This window comes from Hesperophylax consimilis, chromosome 17 (genome assembly GCF_061612785.1).
Source record: "Hesperophylax consimilis isolate HC1 chromosome 17, BYU_Hcon_1.0, whole genome shotgun sequence".
NCBI lineage: Eukaryota > Metazoa > Arthropoda > Insecta > Trichoptera > Limnephilidae > Hesperophylax > Hesperophylax consimilis.
Genome location: NC_142852.1, coordinates 27,735,218 through 27,756,578, shown reverse-complemented (window position 1 = coordinate 27,756,578; position 21,361 = coordinate 27,735,218). Strand labels below are relative to the sequence as shown.

At 36.8% G+C, this 21,361-nt stretch overlaps 1 protein-coding gene across 1 annotated transcript in view; it reads right to left on the bottom strand.

Annotated features, from left to right (window-relative positions):
* LOC149416367 (cytoplasmic aconitate hydratase-like) overlaps positions 1-21,361 on the bottom strand; it is a 102,644-nt gene that overhangs the window by 7,086 nt on the left and 74,197 nt on the right. The window contains exons 12-18 of the mRNA XM_089641624.1: positions 20,124-20,224; positions 14,326-14,445; positions 13,105-13,261; positions 10,838-10,944; positions 8,907-9,035; positions 5,576-5,712; positions 1,958-2,134 (exon numbers count right to left, since the gene is read on the bottom strand). Coding sequence (XP_089497750.1) covers positions 1,958-2,134; positions 5,576-5,712; positions 8,907-9,035; positions 10,838-10,944; positions 13,105-13,261; positions 14,326-14,445; positions 20,124-20,224 — 928 coding nt within the window. The remainder of the gene's footprint in view (positions 1-1,957; positions 2,135-5,575; positions 5,713-8,906; positions 9,036-10,837; positions 10,945-13,104; positions 13,262-14,325; positions 14,446-20,123; positions 20,225-21,361) is intronic.

Here is a 21,361-nt window from a genome sequence, read left to right as displayed (position 1 = left end):
GCGATTTGTACAGGGTCAGCAGTTGTGTACTATTAAAGTATCTGCGGGCCCTGTACAGTACGCCCAGCTTCTGAGAGGCCAACTTTACTCTGGCTTCGATGGAGCCCCCGTACCTGAGCTGGTCACTTATAGTTACACCAAGCATATCAATGGAAGGCCTGTTCGGAAGATTGCTTTACTGTAACTTTACTGTAACAATTCAGGCATAACGAGAGAACATCAAGATGAGCCTTTCTCTATATTTCTACACGGTCTCCGATAGCCTCACGATCGTTAGCTACAAATCCGGAGGTCGCAGGTTTCAAATTCCAGCAGACAGAACCCGGCCCTCAGAAGCTGGGCGTATTGTACAGCGTCCGCAGATACTTTATTAGTACACAACTGCTGAGCCTGTACAAATCGCAAGTACGCCCCACTGTTGAATTTGGCAGCCACCTCTGGTCTGAAGCTCCAAAATACATGAAAAAAACCTTTGGCTCTGTGCAGAAACGGAGGAAGAAAAATTTGAAAGAATCCCATATCTTAACAAACCAACTGCAATCTTCAGAGCACAGGCATCTGGTATGCTGGCCTTGTTCTACGGGTATTACAATGGAAGATGCTCCGAGGAAATAATGTCATTGATCAATTCGGCACCGGTGCATGTGTGAAATGCGCGCCCAACATATGCACACGGTTAACATTTGTCACATGAGAATGGGTCGTTTCCACAACTCGTTCTAGATTTCAACAGTTCTGCTGTGGAACGATTTGCCGACCTCTATGTTTCCTCCACTCCTTGTTCACTCCTTCTTCTCCCCAAAAATACTTTCCACACAGCATCCCCAAAGATGACATAGGCTCTAAGGGGAATTATTTTGTGTGGAGTGTTTGAATTGATTTATTTGACAATTTATTCATTTTCAATAATGTATATAGTATGTTTGTGGCACATTTTAGAGTGGTAGATACTTTCAGTATCGCCCTGGTGAAAAACTAAAATTAAAAATCGAAACTTTGCTTGAAATATCTGTAACATTCTTTGGTGATCAGATCTGAATAGACGGCTACTTCCCCATCTTTTTCGTCCCCGTCTCCTTTCCTTCCCCAATACTTTCAGCCTCCCAACATACCCCAATTGGGGATCCCATAGTCTCACTGGCTCCAGACGGCAGTTGGCAGTTGGGAGTCTCGGGCGGTACCCCCATTAAAATTAAAATAAAGTAATGAAAAACAGTAAGTGTCTAAGATGGGAGCCTTGTGGAATTCCAGGCGCAAATTTCTACATTGGCACTATTGATATTTTGATAGCATTTGTAAGCATTTAGTCCACTTTCATCCTTCCTCTGTCAGTTCCATGCCTCACTACCATACATCGGGGTTGGTATCAGCACACAATTGTGGACTGCTAGTTCATATAAGATGTATACAGGGTGTATCGGCACGTACCCGACAAACTTTAACCAGCTATTCCTTAGCACATTTGGAGTAAAAAATGTTATGGGCACTTTGCTGTCCGGTAACATTTTTTTCTAATAAAAAATTTATTATTCATATTTTCACCACATGTCACCAATGTTTTATCCTTTGTCAAAGTTTGAAAACCCGTCTGGCAATATTTTGTTCGAGTTTCGTTGAATAATGTACGTAAGTACCTACGTTGGCGCGCTTTTACAATCACAGCGAAATGGCACGGCACCATTCGTCTCATTTTTAACTATTATTATTTAGTGTGTACGAAAGAGCGAGGACACTTTTTGACACACTTGCTAATAACAGCTGTTGAACACGAGAAACAATGCAAATGACAGTGACGGAGCGTGGATTTTTTATTTATTTCTTGTTTTTAATGGAAAAAAAATGTTACCGGACAGCAAAGCGCCCATAACATTTTTTACTCCAAATGTGCTAAGGAATAGCTGGTTAAAGTTTGTCGGGTACCTGCCGATACACCCTGTATAGTTTAAATAATCCAAACCTCTGTGCGCAGTCGAAGATGTCCATGGTGTCGTTAGAAGGCTGGTGCTTAGTCTTGGGTCCCGCTACTCCGCCCATCAGCTTGTTGAGGATGCGCGTGTTGGCGAAAGTGCCGCGCGCCATCACAGCGTCGTTGCCACGCCGGCTGCCGTACGAGTTGAACTCTCGCGGGGTCAACCTGAGCAAAAAAACATCACAGTAAAATAACTTCACAAGTTAGCATTAGAGAATATAAGATCAGTTTGCAGGTATTACATCTAAAAGGGATCCAAATGATAACCTAGTCTCCTTCAACGGAAGCAATCTTCCGAACAGGCCTTCCATTGATATGCTTGGTGTAACTATAAGTGACCAGCTCAGGTACGGGGGCTCCATCGAAGCCAGAGTAAAGTTGGCCTTTCAGAAGCTGGGCGTACTGTACAGGGCCCGCAGATACTTTAATAGTACACAACTGCTGACCCTGTACAAATCGCAAGTGCGCCCTACTGTCGAATTTGGCAGCCATCTCTGGTCCGGAGCCCCTAAATACCTGAAAAAAACCCTTGACTCTGTGCAAAAACGGGCGGTCCGTTCGATAGATTCCCCAATCTTAACAAACGGACTGCAATCTTTAGAGCACAGGCATCAGGTAGGTATGCTGTCCTTGTTCTATCGGTATTACAATGGAAGATAGCGTCATTGATCCCTTCGGCACCGGTGCGTAGTCGGGATACACGCCAAACGCGCGCCCAACATTTGTACACGGTTGACATTTGTCACATGAGAACGGGTTGCTTCTACGATTCGTTCTTAAGTTCAAGAGCTCGGCTGTGGAACGAACTGCCGGCCTCTGTGTTTCCTCCCTCCTACAACATGGGACTCTTCAAGACCCATGTTCACTCCTTCCTCTCCACAAAAAGACCCTCCACACAGCATCCCCAAAGATGACATAGGCCCTGAGGGAAATTATTTTCTTCAGGCCCTCCTGTGTGGAGTTAATATAAAAAAAATTTTAAAAAATCCAAAATAAATCATATTTTCCAGCTAAATAAGCAATCTACATAATGAAAATAAGTCTTTAAAAGTACTTTTGAAAATCGGAATTATCACATTTGACATGCCTTTCATGACATGACATTCCTTGCCAAGTCAATGAAATCTGATATTATTATTGTCCCAGCGTCTGGACGATGTAGGCCCTCTGATTGGTCAAATTCATATTATGTGATTCGGATAAATTCTGCATTGGGGGTCTGCAGGCAAAAAATACCAATCTGCCCCTCAATTTTGAGCAACCGTAAGGTTCATTTCGGTTTGCAGGCGACTGGATACAAAAAAAATAAGACATTAAAAATTAAGACACGATTTCATACTGAAAAAGAATCGCCACATGTAATACGATATTTCTTCAAAAATATCGTTTCTCCTCATATAATTTTTGGATAATATCGAAGAAAATATGTTTTAGAAAGTTTATAATCCATTGGATTAATTAAATTACAGTGAAAATTATCCACAATTACGTGATTACGTTTGAAGTTTGACGAAAAAAGCACGCGTTCATTCAATATGGCCGGCAATAGCTGGCCGACACAGAGCGCACCTCTGGCGGTGTAAAAACTAACCAAATAACTGGCGCGAATATTTAAATATGCAAAATTACTTGACCATTAAGCGTTTCATAAGAAGATTTCTTCTGGAAGTTTATTTAAACTTTGCAATGGCATTTTTCATTATTATTTATATTTTTTTTGCTTATTAATTATATCTGATTTTATATTGACATGTTTTATAATTTCTAAAATTTAAAAATTATTTATTTGCGATGCTTTAATCCTGATTGTTTATTTATATCTTAAGAAATAGGGTAAAAATACCGTTTGAAGAGAATATGTTTAATTTTTTTATTTAGTATTTCAACTTTCAATTTATTAGAATAACCGTTATTAAATGTTATTTGTCTTATGAATATATTGTTTTATGCAATTTTTTTTTCAGGTCTTAAAATACTTCACACGGGATATAAAGCATCACAAATAAATAATTTCGAAATTTTAGAAATAAGAGAACATGTTTATAAAAGTAGATATAATTAACAAGAATTTTTTTTTATAAACTCTCTTTTAAATATTTTCCCACTTAACTGGTCTTTCATATTGTAATTCCTAATTCGTATAAACCCAGCCTACTCTTACCCCTCCCCCCTCCTTCCACTTCTTTTTTCCAATTGTAATCTATATTTAATTTTTGACTTCGGTGTATACTTCGTTCATGAAACATGTATTGGTTGTATATAATAAAGTGATGTTAAAAAAGTTATTTGTTTTTTAATAAAATAAAGTTTAATAGGATAACATTATTTTATCTATTTCCATTCTATATCAATGCATACGTACATAATAAAATGTAAGCATTATATTTATTTATTAATTGGACAATATGCATAGCGCCGCTTTTGTGAGATATCACCTCAGGGGCGCTATATTGTAATAATCTACCTTTATATATAGATTTTTACTCTCCTGATGAAGGTGTATATACAGGGTGTATCGGCACGTGCCCGACAAACTTTAACCAGCTATTCCTTAGCATATTTGGAGTAAAAAATCTTATGTGCACTTTGCTGTCCGGTAACGTTTTTTTTTAATAAAAAAATTATTATTCATATTTTCACCACATGTCACCACTGTTTTATCCTTTGTCAAAGTTTGAAAACCCATCTGGCAAATATTTTATTCGAATTCCGTTGAATAATGCACGTGTGTACCTATATTGGCGCACACTTACAATCACAACGAAATGGCACGGCACCATTCGTCTCATTTTTAACTATTATTATTTAGTGTGTGCGAAAGAGCGAAGACGCATTTTGACATACTTGCTTATAACAGCTGTTGAACACGAAACGCAATGCCAATGACAGTGATGTAGTGTGGAAATTTTATTATTTTTTGTTTTTAATTGAAAAAAAAATGCTACCGGACAGCAAAGTGCCCATAACATTTTTTACTCCAAATGTGCTAAGGAATAGCTGGTTAAAGTTTGTCGGGTTAGTGCCGATACACCCTGTATATTCTAACTTTAAACTTTATTAGATACGGTAACAGTTTTAGGTAAAGAATTACCACCAGTTGGAGTAAAATTTACACCTTTTAATTAAACCGACTGTTAATCTCATCGCACCCTCCTTTTATCCATAAACACGGGTACAATTAATCAATATGTAATAATCTATTATTTCAGTCAACTTTGTTGTAACTATCTTTGATTGTTGTGACAAACTATACGATATTGATTCAACTTATAGACATTGACGGTTGTAACACATATTTAAGCACTGCAAGTCTCCTATGAGCAAATTATATTAGGTACCATAACAGTTAATATCAGTGCCGTGCAAGAAGTGCCGCCCGCAGGGCCTAGCAGCAAAAACCCGCGGAGCGGGTTTTTAACTGCTAGTATATATTAATATGCTAGGAGCATTTTTTTAAGGTTAAAAATACCTTATGAGGCAAAGGCGGTTAGTTACTGACAAATCCACGGTATAATGTCAGTAATCCGTAGTGGATTTCTTGGCAAAAACAATTTGTTTATTTGAATTGATATAATGACGGTGTCAGGAAGTCAGCAGGGTACTCACCCCCTCTCAGTGAGGTATCGCGCGGCGGGACTGTTGCGCGCGATACTGCCAGCCGGAGAGATGTGGTCTGTGGTCACAGAGTCTCCAAGCAGCAGCAGGCAGCGCGCCCCAGCGATGGCCTTTATCTCTGGCAGCTCCTACACACAATTGGTAATGGAAGTTAATGTGATTGATAATTGGAAATGGATAATAATATGATCAAAGGTAATTGGTACTGGAAATGAACATGATTTGAGGTTATTGGTGATAATTGGTAATGGAAATCATCATGATTTAAGGAAATTGGTGATGATGGTATTAGAAATTGATGCGATTTAAGGTAATTGGTCATTGATATTAACATTGTTTTTTTTTTATATTAACTCCACACAGGAGGCCCTGAAGAAAATAATTTCCCTCAGGGCCTATGTCATCTTTGGGGATGCTGTGTGGAGGGTCTTTTTGTGGAGAGGAAGGAGTGAACATGGGTCTTGAAGAGTCCCATGTTGTAGGAGGGAGGAAACACAGAGGCCGGCAGTTCGTTCCACAGCCGAGCTGTTGAACTTAAGAACGAATAGTAGAAGCGACCCGTTCTCATGTGACAAATGTCAACCGTGTACAAATGTTGGGCGCGTGTTTGGCGTGTATCCCGACTACGCACCGGTGCCGAAGGGATCAATGACGCTAGTTCCTCAGAGCATCTTCCATTGTAATACCGATAGAACAAGGACAGCATACCTACCTGACGCCTGTGCTCTAAAGATTGCAGTCCGTTTGTTAAGATTGGGGAATCTATCAAACGGACCGCCCGTTTCTGCACAGAGTCAAGGGTTTTTTTTGTTATTAGAATCAATACGATTTAAGTCATAATTGGTAATGAAAAATAATATGATAATTGTTATTAAGGTATTGAAAATTAGCATGGTTTAATATAATTGGTGTTGGAAATTAATTTTGGAACTGGAAATCAACATGATTTAAGGAAATTGGAAGTGGAAATTATAATGACTGTAGATCCATGGTAATAATTGGAACTGAAACATAACATTGATACTGGAAACTAACAATGATTAAACATCATTGGTCACATAATTGATACTTGAAATTAACATTCATACAATCAAAAAAAGGCAAATGGATGCGAACTTCATGAACTAGCGACCTAAAGCTTGCAAACAAACACTGTGAACTTATTGATATATTTGGTGTTAATAATTTCGTGAGTTTCAAAAGGCAACTAATTTCAGACCTAATTGCTAATTATTAACTTGTATTTGTTTACACCTATACATAATGGCTAATTGTTGATTCATAGAAAATTAGTTTACTGGCAATGGATTTTGTTCCCGACCCCCCTTTCTCTCTCCTTCATACCTCTCCCCCGTGCCCGGGCATAGTATCCCAACAAGTGAATGTTCCTCAACCTCTGCAAGTACCTTCTACCTTATAAAACTCATTGCACAAGTAACGATATCAACATAGAATAATTGATTTGTTTATTAGAAGGTCCACAGCTAGAACAGTATTATTTATTAGCTTTAAGAAAAAAGTCTTGTCTCTATATCTTCCAACACTTAAATCACATTCTCCTTAGTTTATTTGTTTTTTTACACGCATATTAATGACAGTATGCATGTACGGTCATAATTGATATGTAAATTATACTTTGGTTTATTTACCATTTCAAGTACTATTATTTAAATTCGATAATAATTACAATTTTTATTTACCTTACGAGTAAATTATGTTACTGTTTTCAATGTTACTGGTTTGCAACAAACATGAATAATTATATGTATAGACGAATGTACAATGTACATACTTAATTTATATTTGAAACTTTGCTTTATTTACAATATCAGGTGTTTTGGATTTGATGTTAATCTTAGTAATAGCATTTGATTTTGATATAATTTTGTATATAGTTGTGTCGAGAGAATAATCCAGAGTTAACTCATTAATAGTAAACAGCTCGACCTACCTAAGTACTTACAAATTACTACTGATAACTAATCGTAAACAACGCGACCTACCTACGACAATACGTTGCAAGTCGGTCTGGCACATTACGCCAACTCGCTAGAAGGTTCTAGCCTATCGCCTACGCGTAATAGCAGAGCCAACGAAAGTTCCAGTACGACCCAGTCTGAGCGAGTGTCTCCGTTTTATTTGCGATTCCGCCTACCTACTGTTGCGTCGGCTGCACCGTATAAATAAGCCCGACGCAGCGAGCAGTCAGTCTATCAATCTGCCGTCAACAATTCGCAAGTCTCGCGAGTGACAACCGGCGCGCCTCGCGCCCCACGCAGGACGATATTCCCGGCTCAATCATGGACTCCATCGGGACATCATCATAGCGCCTTGGCCACCGTCCCTGGCCAGCGCTACATCGGATCCCAGCGCCCTGGTTCCAGCGCATCTGACCAGCGCTTCATCCATGCACCATGACCACCACGAGGACACGCAGCATCCTCACTGGTCTACGCACCTCCCGTTCACCGCCGACAGGTCCATCGTATCGTCGGCGTTCCCGCCGGAAGGTCCATCGTATCGTCGGCGTTCCCGGTCACCAGCGCCCGGCGTCGACTCACTGACCCGCGCTTGACCAGCCATCACAGCCAGCATCCGGAGAATACAACATCAGTCCTACGTCATCTCTCAACACGGCTACCTTGACTCATCCAATAAACACTGTGACCTTCACGACACGTCTTTCATTTCGTGCCTCTCACAAAATCCCCAAATAGTTATGCTATTATTCATGTATTATGTTTAACTTACATACATAAATTGTCAATTTCCTCTGCGAAAGCCCGATAGGCGTTAATGAATAATAAATTGACTGTACAAGACAATATACTGTCCGTACAATAACTGTAGATACGAAGGTTGCTGGGTACACTTGTCAGCGTTTTCAGTCTTGGTAGATGTTGTAGACGTTGTAGAAGTTTGTGGTGGAGTTTAAAGCCACGATCAGAGAGGAATTTATTTCCAGATCTGAGCTGACGAAAAGAATTTATTACTGGCAAAAACTGAATTTACTACTGAATAAAAACACTTGAAAATATTTCTTGACACTTTGGAGACTTGGAGATGGTTATTTTTAGATGTGTTTTAGGTTCTGCTATTATATTGCTATGTAATTATCTTGATTAATCACATATAACACATCATTTGATTGAGTTATTTTGATGTAAAGATTTCCAAATGTGTCGGCGACACGGTATCAAGCGGTTTCGGGGTTTGAGTGTTCTTGTGATTTTTGCGTAAATATGAATTCTCTTGCAAAATTCTGGAGGTCTGGATACGTATGATAAATTGACAAAATAAAAAAAATTGGGTGGTTGCATACCTTGGACATTCCCTGGAAGAAAGGTGGACTCTTGATGTACGTGGACTGCAGATCCCAGGGGTACAGCTTACCAGCGGGGGCCACCAGAGACTGCCAGGAGGGGGAACCTGTCTCAATCTTAGCGTAAACCTGAAACATATTACATACAATAAATTATTATTAATTTTTAGATTATTTATACAGGGTGTATCGGCACGTACCCGACAAACTTTAACCAGCTATTCCTTAGCACATTTGGAGTAAAAAATGTTAATTTATTATTCATATTTTCACCACATGTCACCAATGTTTTATCCTTTGTCAAAGTTTGAAAACCCATCTGGCAATATTTTGTTCGAGTTTCGTTGAATAATGTACGTACCAAAGATATTAGAAGAACGAGATATGCTATGTTGGCCGCCGGACCGTAGCCGGAGTACTAACTAATTAGGGTACTTTGAACGGTATCGGGACGTGTACGCACAGAAATCTGTTCTATGTATTAGTGCGGATACCTTAGCGATGCCTTAGCGTAAGCGAAGGTGTGCAGTAGTATTGGTGAACAAAACCGGCGACACTCGGCAAAACAATTCCACTCAGTACGAACTGCGCATAGCACATCTCGTTCTTCTAATATCTTTGGTACGTACGTACCTACGTTGGCGCGCTTTTACAATCACAACGAAATGGCACGGCACCATTCGTCTCATTTTTAACTATTATTATTTAGTGTGTACGAAAGAGCGAGGACACTTTTTGACACACTTGCTAATAACAGCTGTTCAACGTGAGAAACAATGCAAATGACAGTTACGGAGTATGGATTTTTTTAAAATTTTTTGTTTTTAATGGAAAAAAAATGTTACCGGATAGCAAAGCGCCCATAGCATTTTTACTCCAAATGTGCTGAGAAATAGCTGGTTAAAGTTTGTCGGGTACTTGTCGATACACCCTGTATATAAATTTTCCCCCATTTTCATGAAAAAATCAGCTCAAGAGAGTTTTACAACTTAATTTATATAATGTATCACTTATCACTTTTAACTAACTAGTGAAGCTATAAGAAAAATTACAGGATACTTATATATTCGGATAATTTATGACACCAGTTCCAAGTTTGAAAATGACAATTGAATTATATTATAGGTAGAAATTTGTCGCTTGTCTGAATTATTGACACAGTCAGTTACAATTTTAAGAATGACACTTCCGAGTTTATTGAACCAGAGTTTCATACAATTACAGACAGACAACAGAAATTAGTATGTTTGAAAATCAAAAAACCAATGCAATCAATAAACCCATCACAACTATATCGTTCAATAACATTCAAATTAAAGGCTTCCAATTTGGTTTCCAGGTATGTATGAATGTAAATATTTCCTTGAACATGTTAGACTTACTTACTTTCAACATTAAATTCATTTTTGCACCCAATCCATGTACGTAAAATCAACTCTATTGATATATAAGATATATTAACTATAAACTTGGTCTACCAATAGAAAACTATAAATTACAACCATTTGATGAAAGAATTAAAATTATTAAAACTCTCAAATAGAAGACTTGTTGCCGACTTCATTTTATGTTTTAAATTATTAATGGCATTATAGACAGCCCTAATTTACTGAGCCTAATCACCTTCAACACACCAACTAAAACCATTCAATCAAAAATTATTTTTAATTGTAACAACAATAACAGGACTTATTATGCTTATTACTTTTTTTTAGATGTGTTGAACTGCACATAATATAGTACAAGAAGGCTATAATAACATATCTCATTAATAATTAAGATTAGCATAATGCTTTTCTTCTGCGTAGGTTCTGTATAATCTTAAATGCAAATTTTACTCTTGTTAGTAGTGTTACTGGGCGTATAATGATATGAAAAGCGCATATGAAAGCCTTCCATGTTGGTTGTCAGGTCTGTGTGAGTTTAGTTACCTCCTTGAACATGGCAGGGATGACGTACTGCTGTTCCACAGCCTGGATTTGCTTCCTTCCGGGCCAAATCTCCGCCAGGAACACGGGGGATCCGTCAGCGCGCTTACCTGGAAAATAAATAAATACCTGTTTAATTTTGGTCATACTTCAAAACACCCTGGATTGATTGGATACCCAATTTAAACTTTTAAAACCAATTTTCGTCTTTGTTAAATAGAAAGGGTCTTATAGTAAAGCCTTGAGGAATTCCAGATAGAGTTATTTATTTTATAAAACCAGTACATATACAGAACTCAATTCTTAGCAAATTATGAGAGTGAAAAGAAAGCTGGTAAGCCCCTATAAAACAAAACAGAAATGAAAATTAATTTAAAAAAATAAAACCAAAACACAAAAAATATAGTGATAATTTAGCAACCACAAAGCAGAGAATGCTGATAGGTATTCGTAAGACAAAACCAATGCAAAGAAATACATACAATAACAATATTAAGCTATGTTCACACGAATATTCATGTTCAACGGTTTGGCTTGATCGACCATGTTGACTTGGACCCATGCTCGTCGTTGCATCTACACGCTCGAGCAGCTCAACATGGGATGCCATAGATATATCACCAAGATGCTCAGTTAAATCGTATTGAGACATTGGCTCGACATAGTACAAAAAGCAATGTGCGAGAAGGTAGACATGTTTGAATGAGCGTAAAATCATTGAGCATGGGTATACAGCCTTAGAATGTATTGCTGAATATCTGCCCTGATGATGGACACTGTAAAGCTGTTGAGAATGTTGGTTAAAGAAAGAGGAAGTGCAACACATCATTTTTGGCAGTGAAAGCTCAAATGGAAAATTAAAGATCTTAACATATTTATTCTACAACTCAATATGTTGCTGAAAGAAACTGATATCAAATCTATGCTAAAAAAATAGTAAAACTACTATTTCTTGGTCGTATTGAAAAACGAAAAATATAAAATCACACAATTGATAATCCAGGAGAATGCTAATGGAAAATAAAGACTGGTAGATGTTCAATAATTGTTCCAGTAACTGTTCTGATTGCCCTTATGATAGATTAGTTCAGAGGTTCCCAAACTTTTTTGCCCCGTAGACCACTTGCCAAATTTTTTTTTTCCGTAGACCCCCTGCCTGTCGAATATTGAATTTTCCTAAAACTATTAACGTCCCATGTGATAATCGTTTATTTTTTCGTAAAAAGATTCCCTTCCCTTGCCTGTCCTACAACCGGGTGGCGGTATAGTTGCTCTGTATTTTAATTGTGCAGACAGGGGCACCCTTGTGAGGTATTACACCAAATTAAAATGAAGCAGGATAAGCAACGGGAATTTCTTTCTGTAGCTAGCCCTACAGAACTGCCCCTTAAGTTCTATATCAGTGCTTATTCCGGTCAGTTCTTCTTGTAACATGTTATCCAATTCTTCAACGTTGCATTTCCACAGTCAAAATGTCCTCAAACTTAGTTTTGAAGTCTGTGTGAAGTGCATTTAAATGTTGAACGTAATTATTACCCTGGACGTTTTTCAAAAACAAGTTGGGGAACTAGGAAAATTCGCGGCTTCCAATGTGCAATGTTTTGATTGAATATATTAATTCTGACGAGAAAAGGAACGTAGAATCTATTTATATACCTCAATAAACAACTTTACGAATTATAAAAATACAAATATCAAATAAGTAATTTCTTAATATTTATTACGTAAACTGTGTTATTTGTGTTAGGTGTATTGTGTCATTTACGGAACTCCTAAATGTTGACTTGAGGTAAATGGAGGTCCGCTCAGATGTACCCTCATTTGAATCTTGTGGACCACTAAATTTTTTTCTCGCTGACATGGACCCCCAGCAAGCCGATATCGACCCCTGGGGGTCCATATAGAACACTTTGGGACCTCTGGATTAGTCAAATAAAATTAATTTAATACTGGCCAAAAAACGACATTTTTGGCAGAAAATTGAAAAAATATCTAACATTGCCAAATTTGGTAAATTCTCTTGAAATCTGATCGAACAGGTTAAAAAAAAAATAATAATTTTGTCGTAAAAAAGTCCTTGTCAAATTTGGTAAAATTTCAATAAATCTGGTAAAATATTGCATATTTTAGCAGAAAATAGCAAAAATGTCTCATATTTTTTGTAAAATTTGGTCAAATATCATCAAAAGTATGAAATTTAGCAGTAAAGGTATCCAATATTGTCAAATTTAGTGGAATTTCGTAAAATTTTGTAAATTCTGATCGCTTACCGAGTGGCTGCGTTACAAAATCGATGTCGACCGTCCCGGCGATGGCGTAGGCGATAACCAGTAGAGGCGAGGCGAGGTAGTTGGCACGTGTGTTGGGGTGGATGCGGCCCTCAAAGTTGCGGTTTCCGGACAGCACTCCGCAGCAAACCAGCTCATTCTGGAAACCAACATGATGAAATTAAAAATATTAATAAAAACCTAGAATGCTATAGATAGTGTTGTCACCGAGCTATCTCCAGCTGTCCATTTGATAGATTCTCCATCTTAACAAATGGATTGCAATCTTTAAAGCTATTTTAATGGAAGATGACATTTGTCACACCATCACACGACAACAAGTTGTTTCTATGACTTGTTTTTGACTTCATCAGCTCGAAATCACAGAATGATTTACAACATGGGTGGCCAACCTTTACAGCAGCCGGGCTAGATTTTAGAAATGAGATATCCTACCCGACCGTACTAGAGGTGAGTCGTACTAACTCTTCTTGATACTTGGAACAACTGTTACAAGTATGAATAATCAATTTCTGAGTGCATTTCAAACTCCATGGGGGACGGGGGTAGCTAGATTATTCCCTGTCGAAAAAGAATTCTCTGATCCCTGGCTAGCGAGTATTGCTTATACGGTTCGCAAAAGAAGTCCAAGAGACAAGAGACATGCAATACTCGCAAGACGCGCAATACTCGCAAGACGCGCAATACTCGCAAGACGCGCAATACTCGCAAGACGCGCAATACTCGCAAGACGCGCAATACTCGCAAGACGCGCAATACTGATAGTTGAATCAATATGCCGAGATACTTCCATAAATGAGATATGATACGACCGTTGGAATGTTTTTTTTTGTGGTTTTATGTTTTATGTACACTGTGGTCGAGGGGTAAGCCTCTCGACTTTCAACGAGGGTTCAAATCCTGGCGTGTGCAAGTAAATATTATTTGAAAAAATTTGTGTTATTTCCCAATTTATTAATTTAAAATAAAATATAGTACCTATACTTGCGGCACATACCAGAGTGGTAGATACTCTCAGTATCGCCCTGGTGTAAGACCACCATTCAGAATTGAAATGTTGCTTGAGATGGCTTTTGCCGTGTTTGGTAACCAGTTCTAAATAGCCAGGTACCCACCTTCCTCTTTCCCTCCCCAGTACATTCAGCCTCACAATTGTTTGGAGCAGTTGAGACTTTGTGCAGTATTCACATTTAAAAATCTGACCTGATCAATGGTGTTAGCGATATTCTCTTCAATAGGTCCGGAATTTCCGATGCAGGTCATGCAGCCATAGCCGACTACATCGAAGCCCAACTCTTCAAGGTACGGCACCACTCCGGATTCCTGGAACAGAAGTATGATTATCATAGCTATTGCAAATTAATTATTATTTTTTTGGTAAACTAATGTTTAAGACAAGATTTTTTATGCATAGCACAAAGGGTAACAATTATTTTTATAAGCAATAATTATTAGCCTGAAACACTCATCCACTGTAATAAGCAGTAATTGTTGAATGAAACACTAGTATATATTGAATTATTTCGCGGATAAGAGATAAGCCGCCATAGCTCAGTGGTCAGAGCTGTCGACCGGAAATCGAAAGGACACAGGTTCAAGTCCCGTTGGCGTCATGTATCTTTTATCAGGAGATTTTTCAATGTGGATGAGTGTTTCAGGCTAATAATTATTGCTTATAAAATAGCTATTGCAGTTGGACAATTAGCAGCATAAAAAATTAGGCCTCTGCAATATTAATTATAGACTAAATTTCTTCAAATGGCAATACCAAAGGCAAAAGATATAACTTTAAAAAAAACACGTTGGTCAAAATTAATATTTTTCAAATTACATATAAATAAAATCAATATTAACAATTTTTAAACGAAAATTTGAAACAACAGAAAAACATATGGTCGCATATAGGACTTGAACGCAGGACCGCCGCCTTGCCGGAGCGCCGCTCTACCAACTGAGCTAATGGGACCCTATCTCCTTCGGTCATATTTAACTGTATCACACTTGGAATAAGAACTACCAACATTATCTTCATTTTTCTCACCGCACATTTTAATTGGCTGCTATCATTATGTATGATCGCAAGATTCAACTCAAACTAAATAAAATCTATACAGTTTCTTGGATAAATATATCCTGTTTTTATTTTTAATGTGTGACATCTATTGACATATTATTGCATATTCTACTGAAATTTAAAATTCGAACTTATGTTGTCATTTCATTAACCTTTTGAACGCGTTAATTTGCTCCGTTTTATCTATACCCGTACGCGGTACATATTTTCAAATACCTATGCACGCAATTAAATGTCAAATTATAGCATTCTGGCATGATTTATTGGACTATATAGACAGAATAAAAACAAAAACATAAAATTTCATACAAAGACGTACCGTATCTTTTGAATGTGGTCCCGCCATTCACTCGGCGTGTGTGTACTTAGGTGATAGACACAAGTGGGACACCATGATCACTTATCATTTTTAGTTCTGAAAATTTTTTCTCAAACTCTTTTCTAAACTCAACACTTAAAAATAACACATAAATTTTATATCACTTAATAAATATTGTTTTTTAAGCACTTTAGAGGAATCTCTGTCGGTCACATTTTTTTGGAACTATGGTAAACTTTAAAACAGGGTTCGATACATAAAGACACACCACATTCTTTACATACGTATCTCGTTAACTGCATTTTTTTATTTTTCAATCGGCATACACGACATCGTCTACGCGGTTTTTTTATTTTGCCAGTTGATGGAATCAATTCGGCCATATGCTTAGCGGCATATTTAGGCAAAACCCGAAACGGGTTGAGGTGGGCTGATGTATTAGGCTCTGGTATTTGAGAAATCTCTGGTTTATATTTCTCAACTAGTTGCGTAATAACCGCCAATTGAAAATCTTCTAGAGATTTTTTTATACCTGTCACTTGGGTGTAAAAAATAAATGAATTCAATAAATATAGGTCAAGTATGTGAAAAAATACTTTTTATACCATTTTATGGTCTTCCTCATACAGGATAAACTGCTCAGCATCATGTCGCTTTTGTCAACAGCTCCCATAGATTTATTGTAATCAATGACACAGGCAGGCTTGCGAATGGGTTGTTTAGTTTGGTGATTTATTTTACTGGTTTCCTTTAATGAGTTATCGTGCAAGGTAGTTAGCATGTGTACATCCCTTTTATCACACCATTTTAATGCTAAAAGGGGACCGCGGCTTTTTGACTCAAATTCGCCTTTTTTCAGTTTAATAAATTTTGGCATTTCCTTCCGGTTCTTTTTTACCGTCCCACAGGCATTTGTTTTTTTCGAATGCAAAAAATTGAATAACTTTGGACTTGAGTACCAATTGTCACACCACAAATTGTGCCCTTTGCCAAAATAATCAGTTAGGAGTGTAGTAACAACAGCGCCGGTTATTCCCAAGTTTTGTTCATCTGTAATTTCCGTGCCTTCTCCGCAGTAAATTATGAAATCTAGAATGTATCCAGTTTTCACATCACACAAAACAAACATTTTGATGCCAAAGCGATGTCGTTTTGATGGAATATATTGCTTAAAAATAAGCCTACCCTTGAAAACAATTTTACTTTCATCTATACATAGGTCTTCATAAGGTATCACAGACTCCTTAAATAGTGTTCGGGTGTGATTTAAAATTAACCTTATTTTATAAAGACGATCTATAGGAAGCGAATTTGAGTCACAGAAATGTAAATTTTGCAACAACAATTGATATCGGTCTCTACTCATGATCTGGCCAAAAATAGGGGAACTTAGAAATATATTTGTACTCCAATACTCGTCAATAGTCAAGTGTTCGTTTCTTGTCATAAGCATGGTTATTGCAAAAAATAGATACATTTCTTCAATACTTGTGTCCTTCCACTTATGAATTCGTGACTTCGCACCAAATTCCTTTGAAATGAGAAGAAAAGTATGGTAGTCGTTTGTTTCTCGAACAATTTCATTCATAATCGAGCGATTTAAAAAATGTTCAAAAAAATCACTTTCTGTTGAATTTTTGTTAAATTGTACAGAAACGCCGGATTGAAAATTATCAAATTCGTGTACTATTGGAATATGAGGTCCAGACACCCAGGAGTGTAGCACTTCTTCACTTACAGACTCATTCGCTTGAGTTTCTGTATCTGAAAGTTCCGAAGGTTCAAATTCATCTTCGGACATTTCATAATCAGAATCCAAAACGTTCAATATATTTTCAATTTCATCATCTTCCAAACAATGGGCCATTTTTTATCCGAAAAATCAAATGAATTAAAAAACTAAAAACTTTTGAACGTTTCCTAATAAATTTTGAAATAGTATATAAAACACGAAAATAACACACACTTTAGTAATATATAACTAATATATATATAACAAAATATATTTAAATTAATAAAGTATACCTATAGTAAAGTCAATAACTCAGTTTTGTAACACAATAAAACGTTAAAAAATACGCGCAATCGGCACAATATGGTCACTCGTGGATACAGTAAAATTAAATTTGCTAGACGAAACACAAGAAATCAAAAAAAAAATTGATTTCTGAAGTGAACAAATTAATTTGAATTTTTCATAATAATTCAATCTTACAGCAGAACACAGAATGTTATCGGCGCAGATTCCACAAATCAACTCGGCGCGCGCAAGCGCAGATAACATACCAGTACTAACGCCATCTGTTGACAAAATTGTGAACTAAAGCACTCAAAGGCGCGAAGAGGCGCACTTGATTATGGATCTTTTTTTATGAAATACAATTTTATTTTTGAGAAATACTTGTAGATGTCAGCATTGTGATAGTTCTACGAATGTCCAAGCAAGCAAGAAATACATTTATGACAAAAGAGCGCTGGAATATCGGCCGTCAAAGTTTCCGTATCAACTGTTGATATAGCCGCGTGTGAGTATAGACTTTTTGCCGTAACAACAGTTGATACGGCCGCGTGCAAAAGATTAATGGCGATGTAATTTCAAGTAAATGTACAGGGTTTTCCAATAAGAGGTGTTATTTTGATATTCAATCATAAAAGATCAATACCATCCAATTCCGGCCATAAAAAATCATTAATCATCTCTCGATAGCGCAATCCATTCACCGTAACTGTTGCTCCAGCCTCATTTTCGAAAAAGTAAGGTCCAATGACTCCGCCGGACCATAAATGGCACCAAACAGTCACACGTTGAGGATAGAGAGGCTTTTCAACAATAACTCTTGGGTTTTCCGAGCCCCAGATGCGACAATTTTGCTTGTTGACGAAGCCACCGAGGTGGAAATGGGCCTCATCACTCAAGATGCTTTGTATTTGATTCTTTCAAGTGAATTTCAATATTTCAATGCGTTGTTGAAGCGTGTATCGTTCCATTTTTATTAATGACGTAGTTTCTACTTGTCAAATTTAAAAAAATGACAGCTTCAAAAGTAACATCTACCGAAATAGCAGGCTATTCAAAATAACACCTCTTATTGGAAAACCCTGTATTTTTGAAATGTGCTAATGAAATATTTTGTTATCACGCTTGAAGAATGATTTGATGCTCCATTTTTGCAAGCGATTAAAATAACCAAACATTTCTTTATTGTTAAACATAAGCATTCGATACTATTTTTTGTATTTTAAAATATTTATTTTTTCTTTTCGCTTATTCTTATAAGTACAAAATTGTGTATTTAACTAAAGCTTCTAACAGGAATTCAATCTTAACAGTTTTTTCCTTCTTTAAAATAATATGTTCTATAATTAAACAATGTAATATGAAATTATGATATGAACTAATTTTGTCAATTTGACTGGCCTAAAACAGGATCCATTCCTAGTTGGTTTTATTGTATAATTTTTTGTGAACCAAAATATAAAACAAGGCTTGTAAAACATTTGGTGATTTACAGTGTTCTTCAAATGTTATTTGGATGATTTGTATAGCGCCGTTTTTGTGCAAAATCACCTCAAGGGTGCTGTACAAATATATAATACATTTCTACAATGATCTATGTTATTACTAACTATATATGGAGATAATATACAGTACAATACTTACCTGGTAGGTCACATGAGATCAACACTTAATTAACATTAACTAATTTAGATACAGGATTTAGGATGTAATTGAATATAACTGAACTTTCTCTTAGGAATGGTATATTTAATTTAAGGATATGACAGCTTAAAAAGGTAAGTTTTTAGTTTAGACCTGAATTCTGTAGGACTTGTTATGGATCTTAGTTCCGGAGGGAGTTTATTCCAAGCCTTCGGCCCAGATACTCCGAAAGCGCGATCACCAAACTTAGTATTTGGCTTGCGCTTAGGTTCTATCAGTCTGCCTACAGCTGATGATGTTGCTGATCTAAGATTTGACTGCCTCACACCAGTGTTTTCCGGGACGCATAGTTCAGAGATGTAGGGTGGGACCATTTCATTGATGGTTTTAAACACCATCCAGCACAATTTGTACTGGATTCTTTCAGGGCACTTGAGCCAGTGAAGGTTACGAAGGTGTTCTGAAATGTGCGAATATTTAGAGACCCCGGTTATGAGCCGTGCTGCTGCATTAAACACCGATTGAAGTTTGTCAATTTGATATTTTGGAATACCCCTAAAATAAATCCAATATTACTTTTGACCGTGAAAATCTCAAATCATATCATATTGAAGATACGCACGTTTTCAGCATTTAAAAAAAGATTTTAATTTTCCCTGTAAAATATGAAATTTTCAAATATAATCTTACATACTTTAATTTGTTCCGAAATCAGTGTAAATTTATAACACTTATATAAGTGTTTCACTGTAGACGAAAAGTGGCAGTGAAACAAAAAATATGGTGACCGGATAATTCACCAAAATGACAATTCAACATACCTATTGTTACATATGTAAGCTATTTAACCTAGTTTTTGTTCCATCACTTTTCATAACTTTATAGCACCTTTTATAGGTGTGTTGAATTGTCATTTTGAGGAGTTTTCATGTAACCGAAAACCATACCTTCAGGTAATAGGTCACAACACCAGACCCGGGTGAAAGAGAAGTTTTGATGTATGGGGACACTTTCAAACCAGCTTCAACTGCGTTCTTAGCCAGTAAACCTGTAACAAATTAAACAGATTTGAGTTTAGTGGCACAGATATTTCAAAATAAAGCCATTAACTTTTCCCTTACTGTGCTAAAAAAATACACGCGTTCTGGTGCTGTGCAGTCAATACACATCTCAAAATAAGCAATTTAATATGGGAAAAATATGAATATTCATAGCTAATCGATTATGTTTATTATATTTTATATCAAAAGTGATAATAATTGTAATTTAATTGCTGAAAACATGAAAAAACCATCGGCAGATGCTAAAGAAAAGTGCGAGGGGTCCACATTTAACGACGGTTCGCGGCCAACTGGCTAGCGGCTTGCGGCTGGCACAAACACAGCTGTGCGGTCGTAGGTATCGATGGTCTAAATCAAAAACTACAACTGCAGAAGTGTGGATGTCTCATGTTCCCGCATAGCGAATTAAAGCGGGACATCAATAGCGTGTCATTTCCTCGCACACTCTTCGCGTATTAGTATCACACGGTTGATTGTATTGGTGTATTTGTTCCCGATTTTTAACAAAAAACTCTGATTTTTAATTGAATTTGAAAACAATGTAATATATTATTTTTTAATTCAGTGCATAAATGTATAACGGAGGAATACCTAAAATCTGAACCCAGAATTTATTATATTTATAGAGTTATTAAAGTTATTAGAAGCAATGTGTAGTAAATACACACCACAGATAAGGAAAGGTTAATAAGATCCAAAATGGATGAGGGTTTCTCAATTATATTGAAATTTAGTAAGAAGTATATCTTGAGTCTAGAGCGATCCTTCTATGCCAAACGGCGCCTTGCGTGAGTAAGATTTTGGCGACCCTTGTCAAAACCAGTAGATGCCTGCCAATAATATTTGGATGATTTGCATTTTTGTATCGCGCCATTTTTATTGAAAATTTACAATCTCATGGGCGATGTGAACAGCGTCTTGGTGCCGTGGCAATTCGGGGTTCAGAGCGGACTACTCTAATTCCGCTAAATGGTCGACAAATTTCGGTCGATCCTTTTAATGAATTATAAAAATATGTAAATTGATATTTTATGTGTTTAAAATATGTCATTTTAAAAACACATACATTGGCGAACATTTCGATAATGCGGGTAGGTAAGTAAGCGCAGACAATTTAAAGAAAA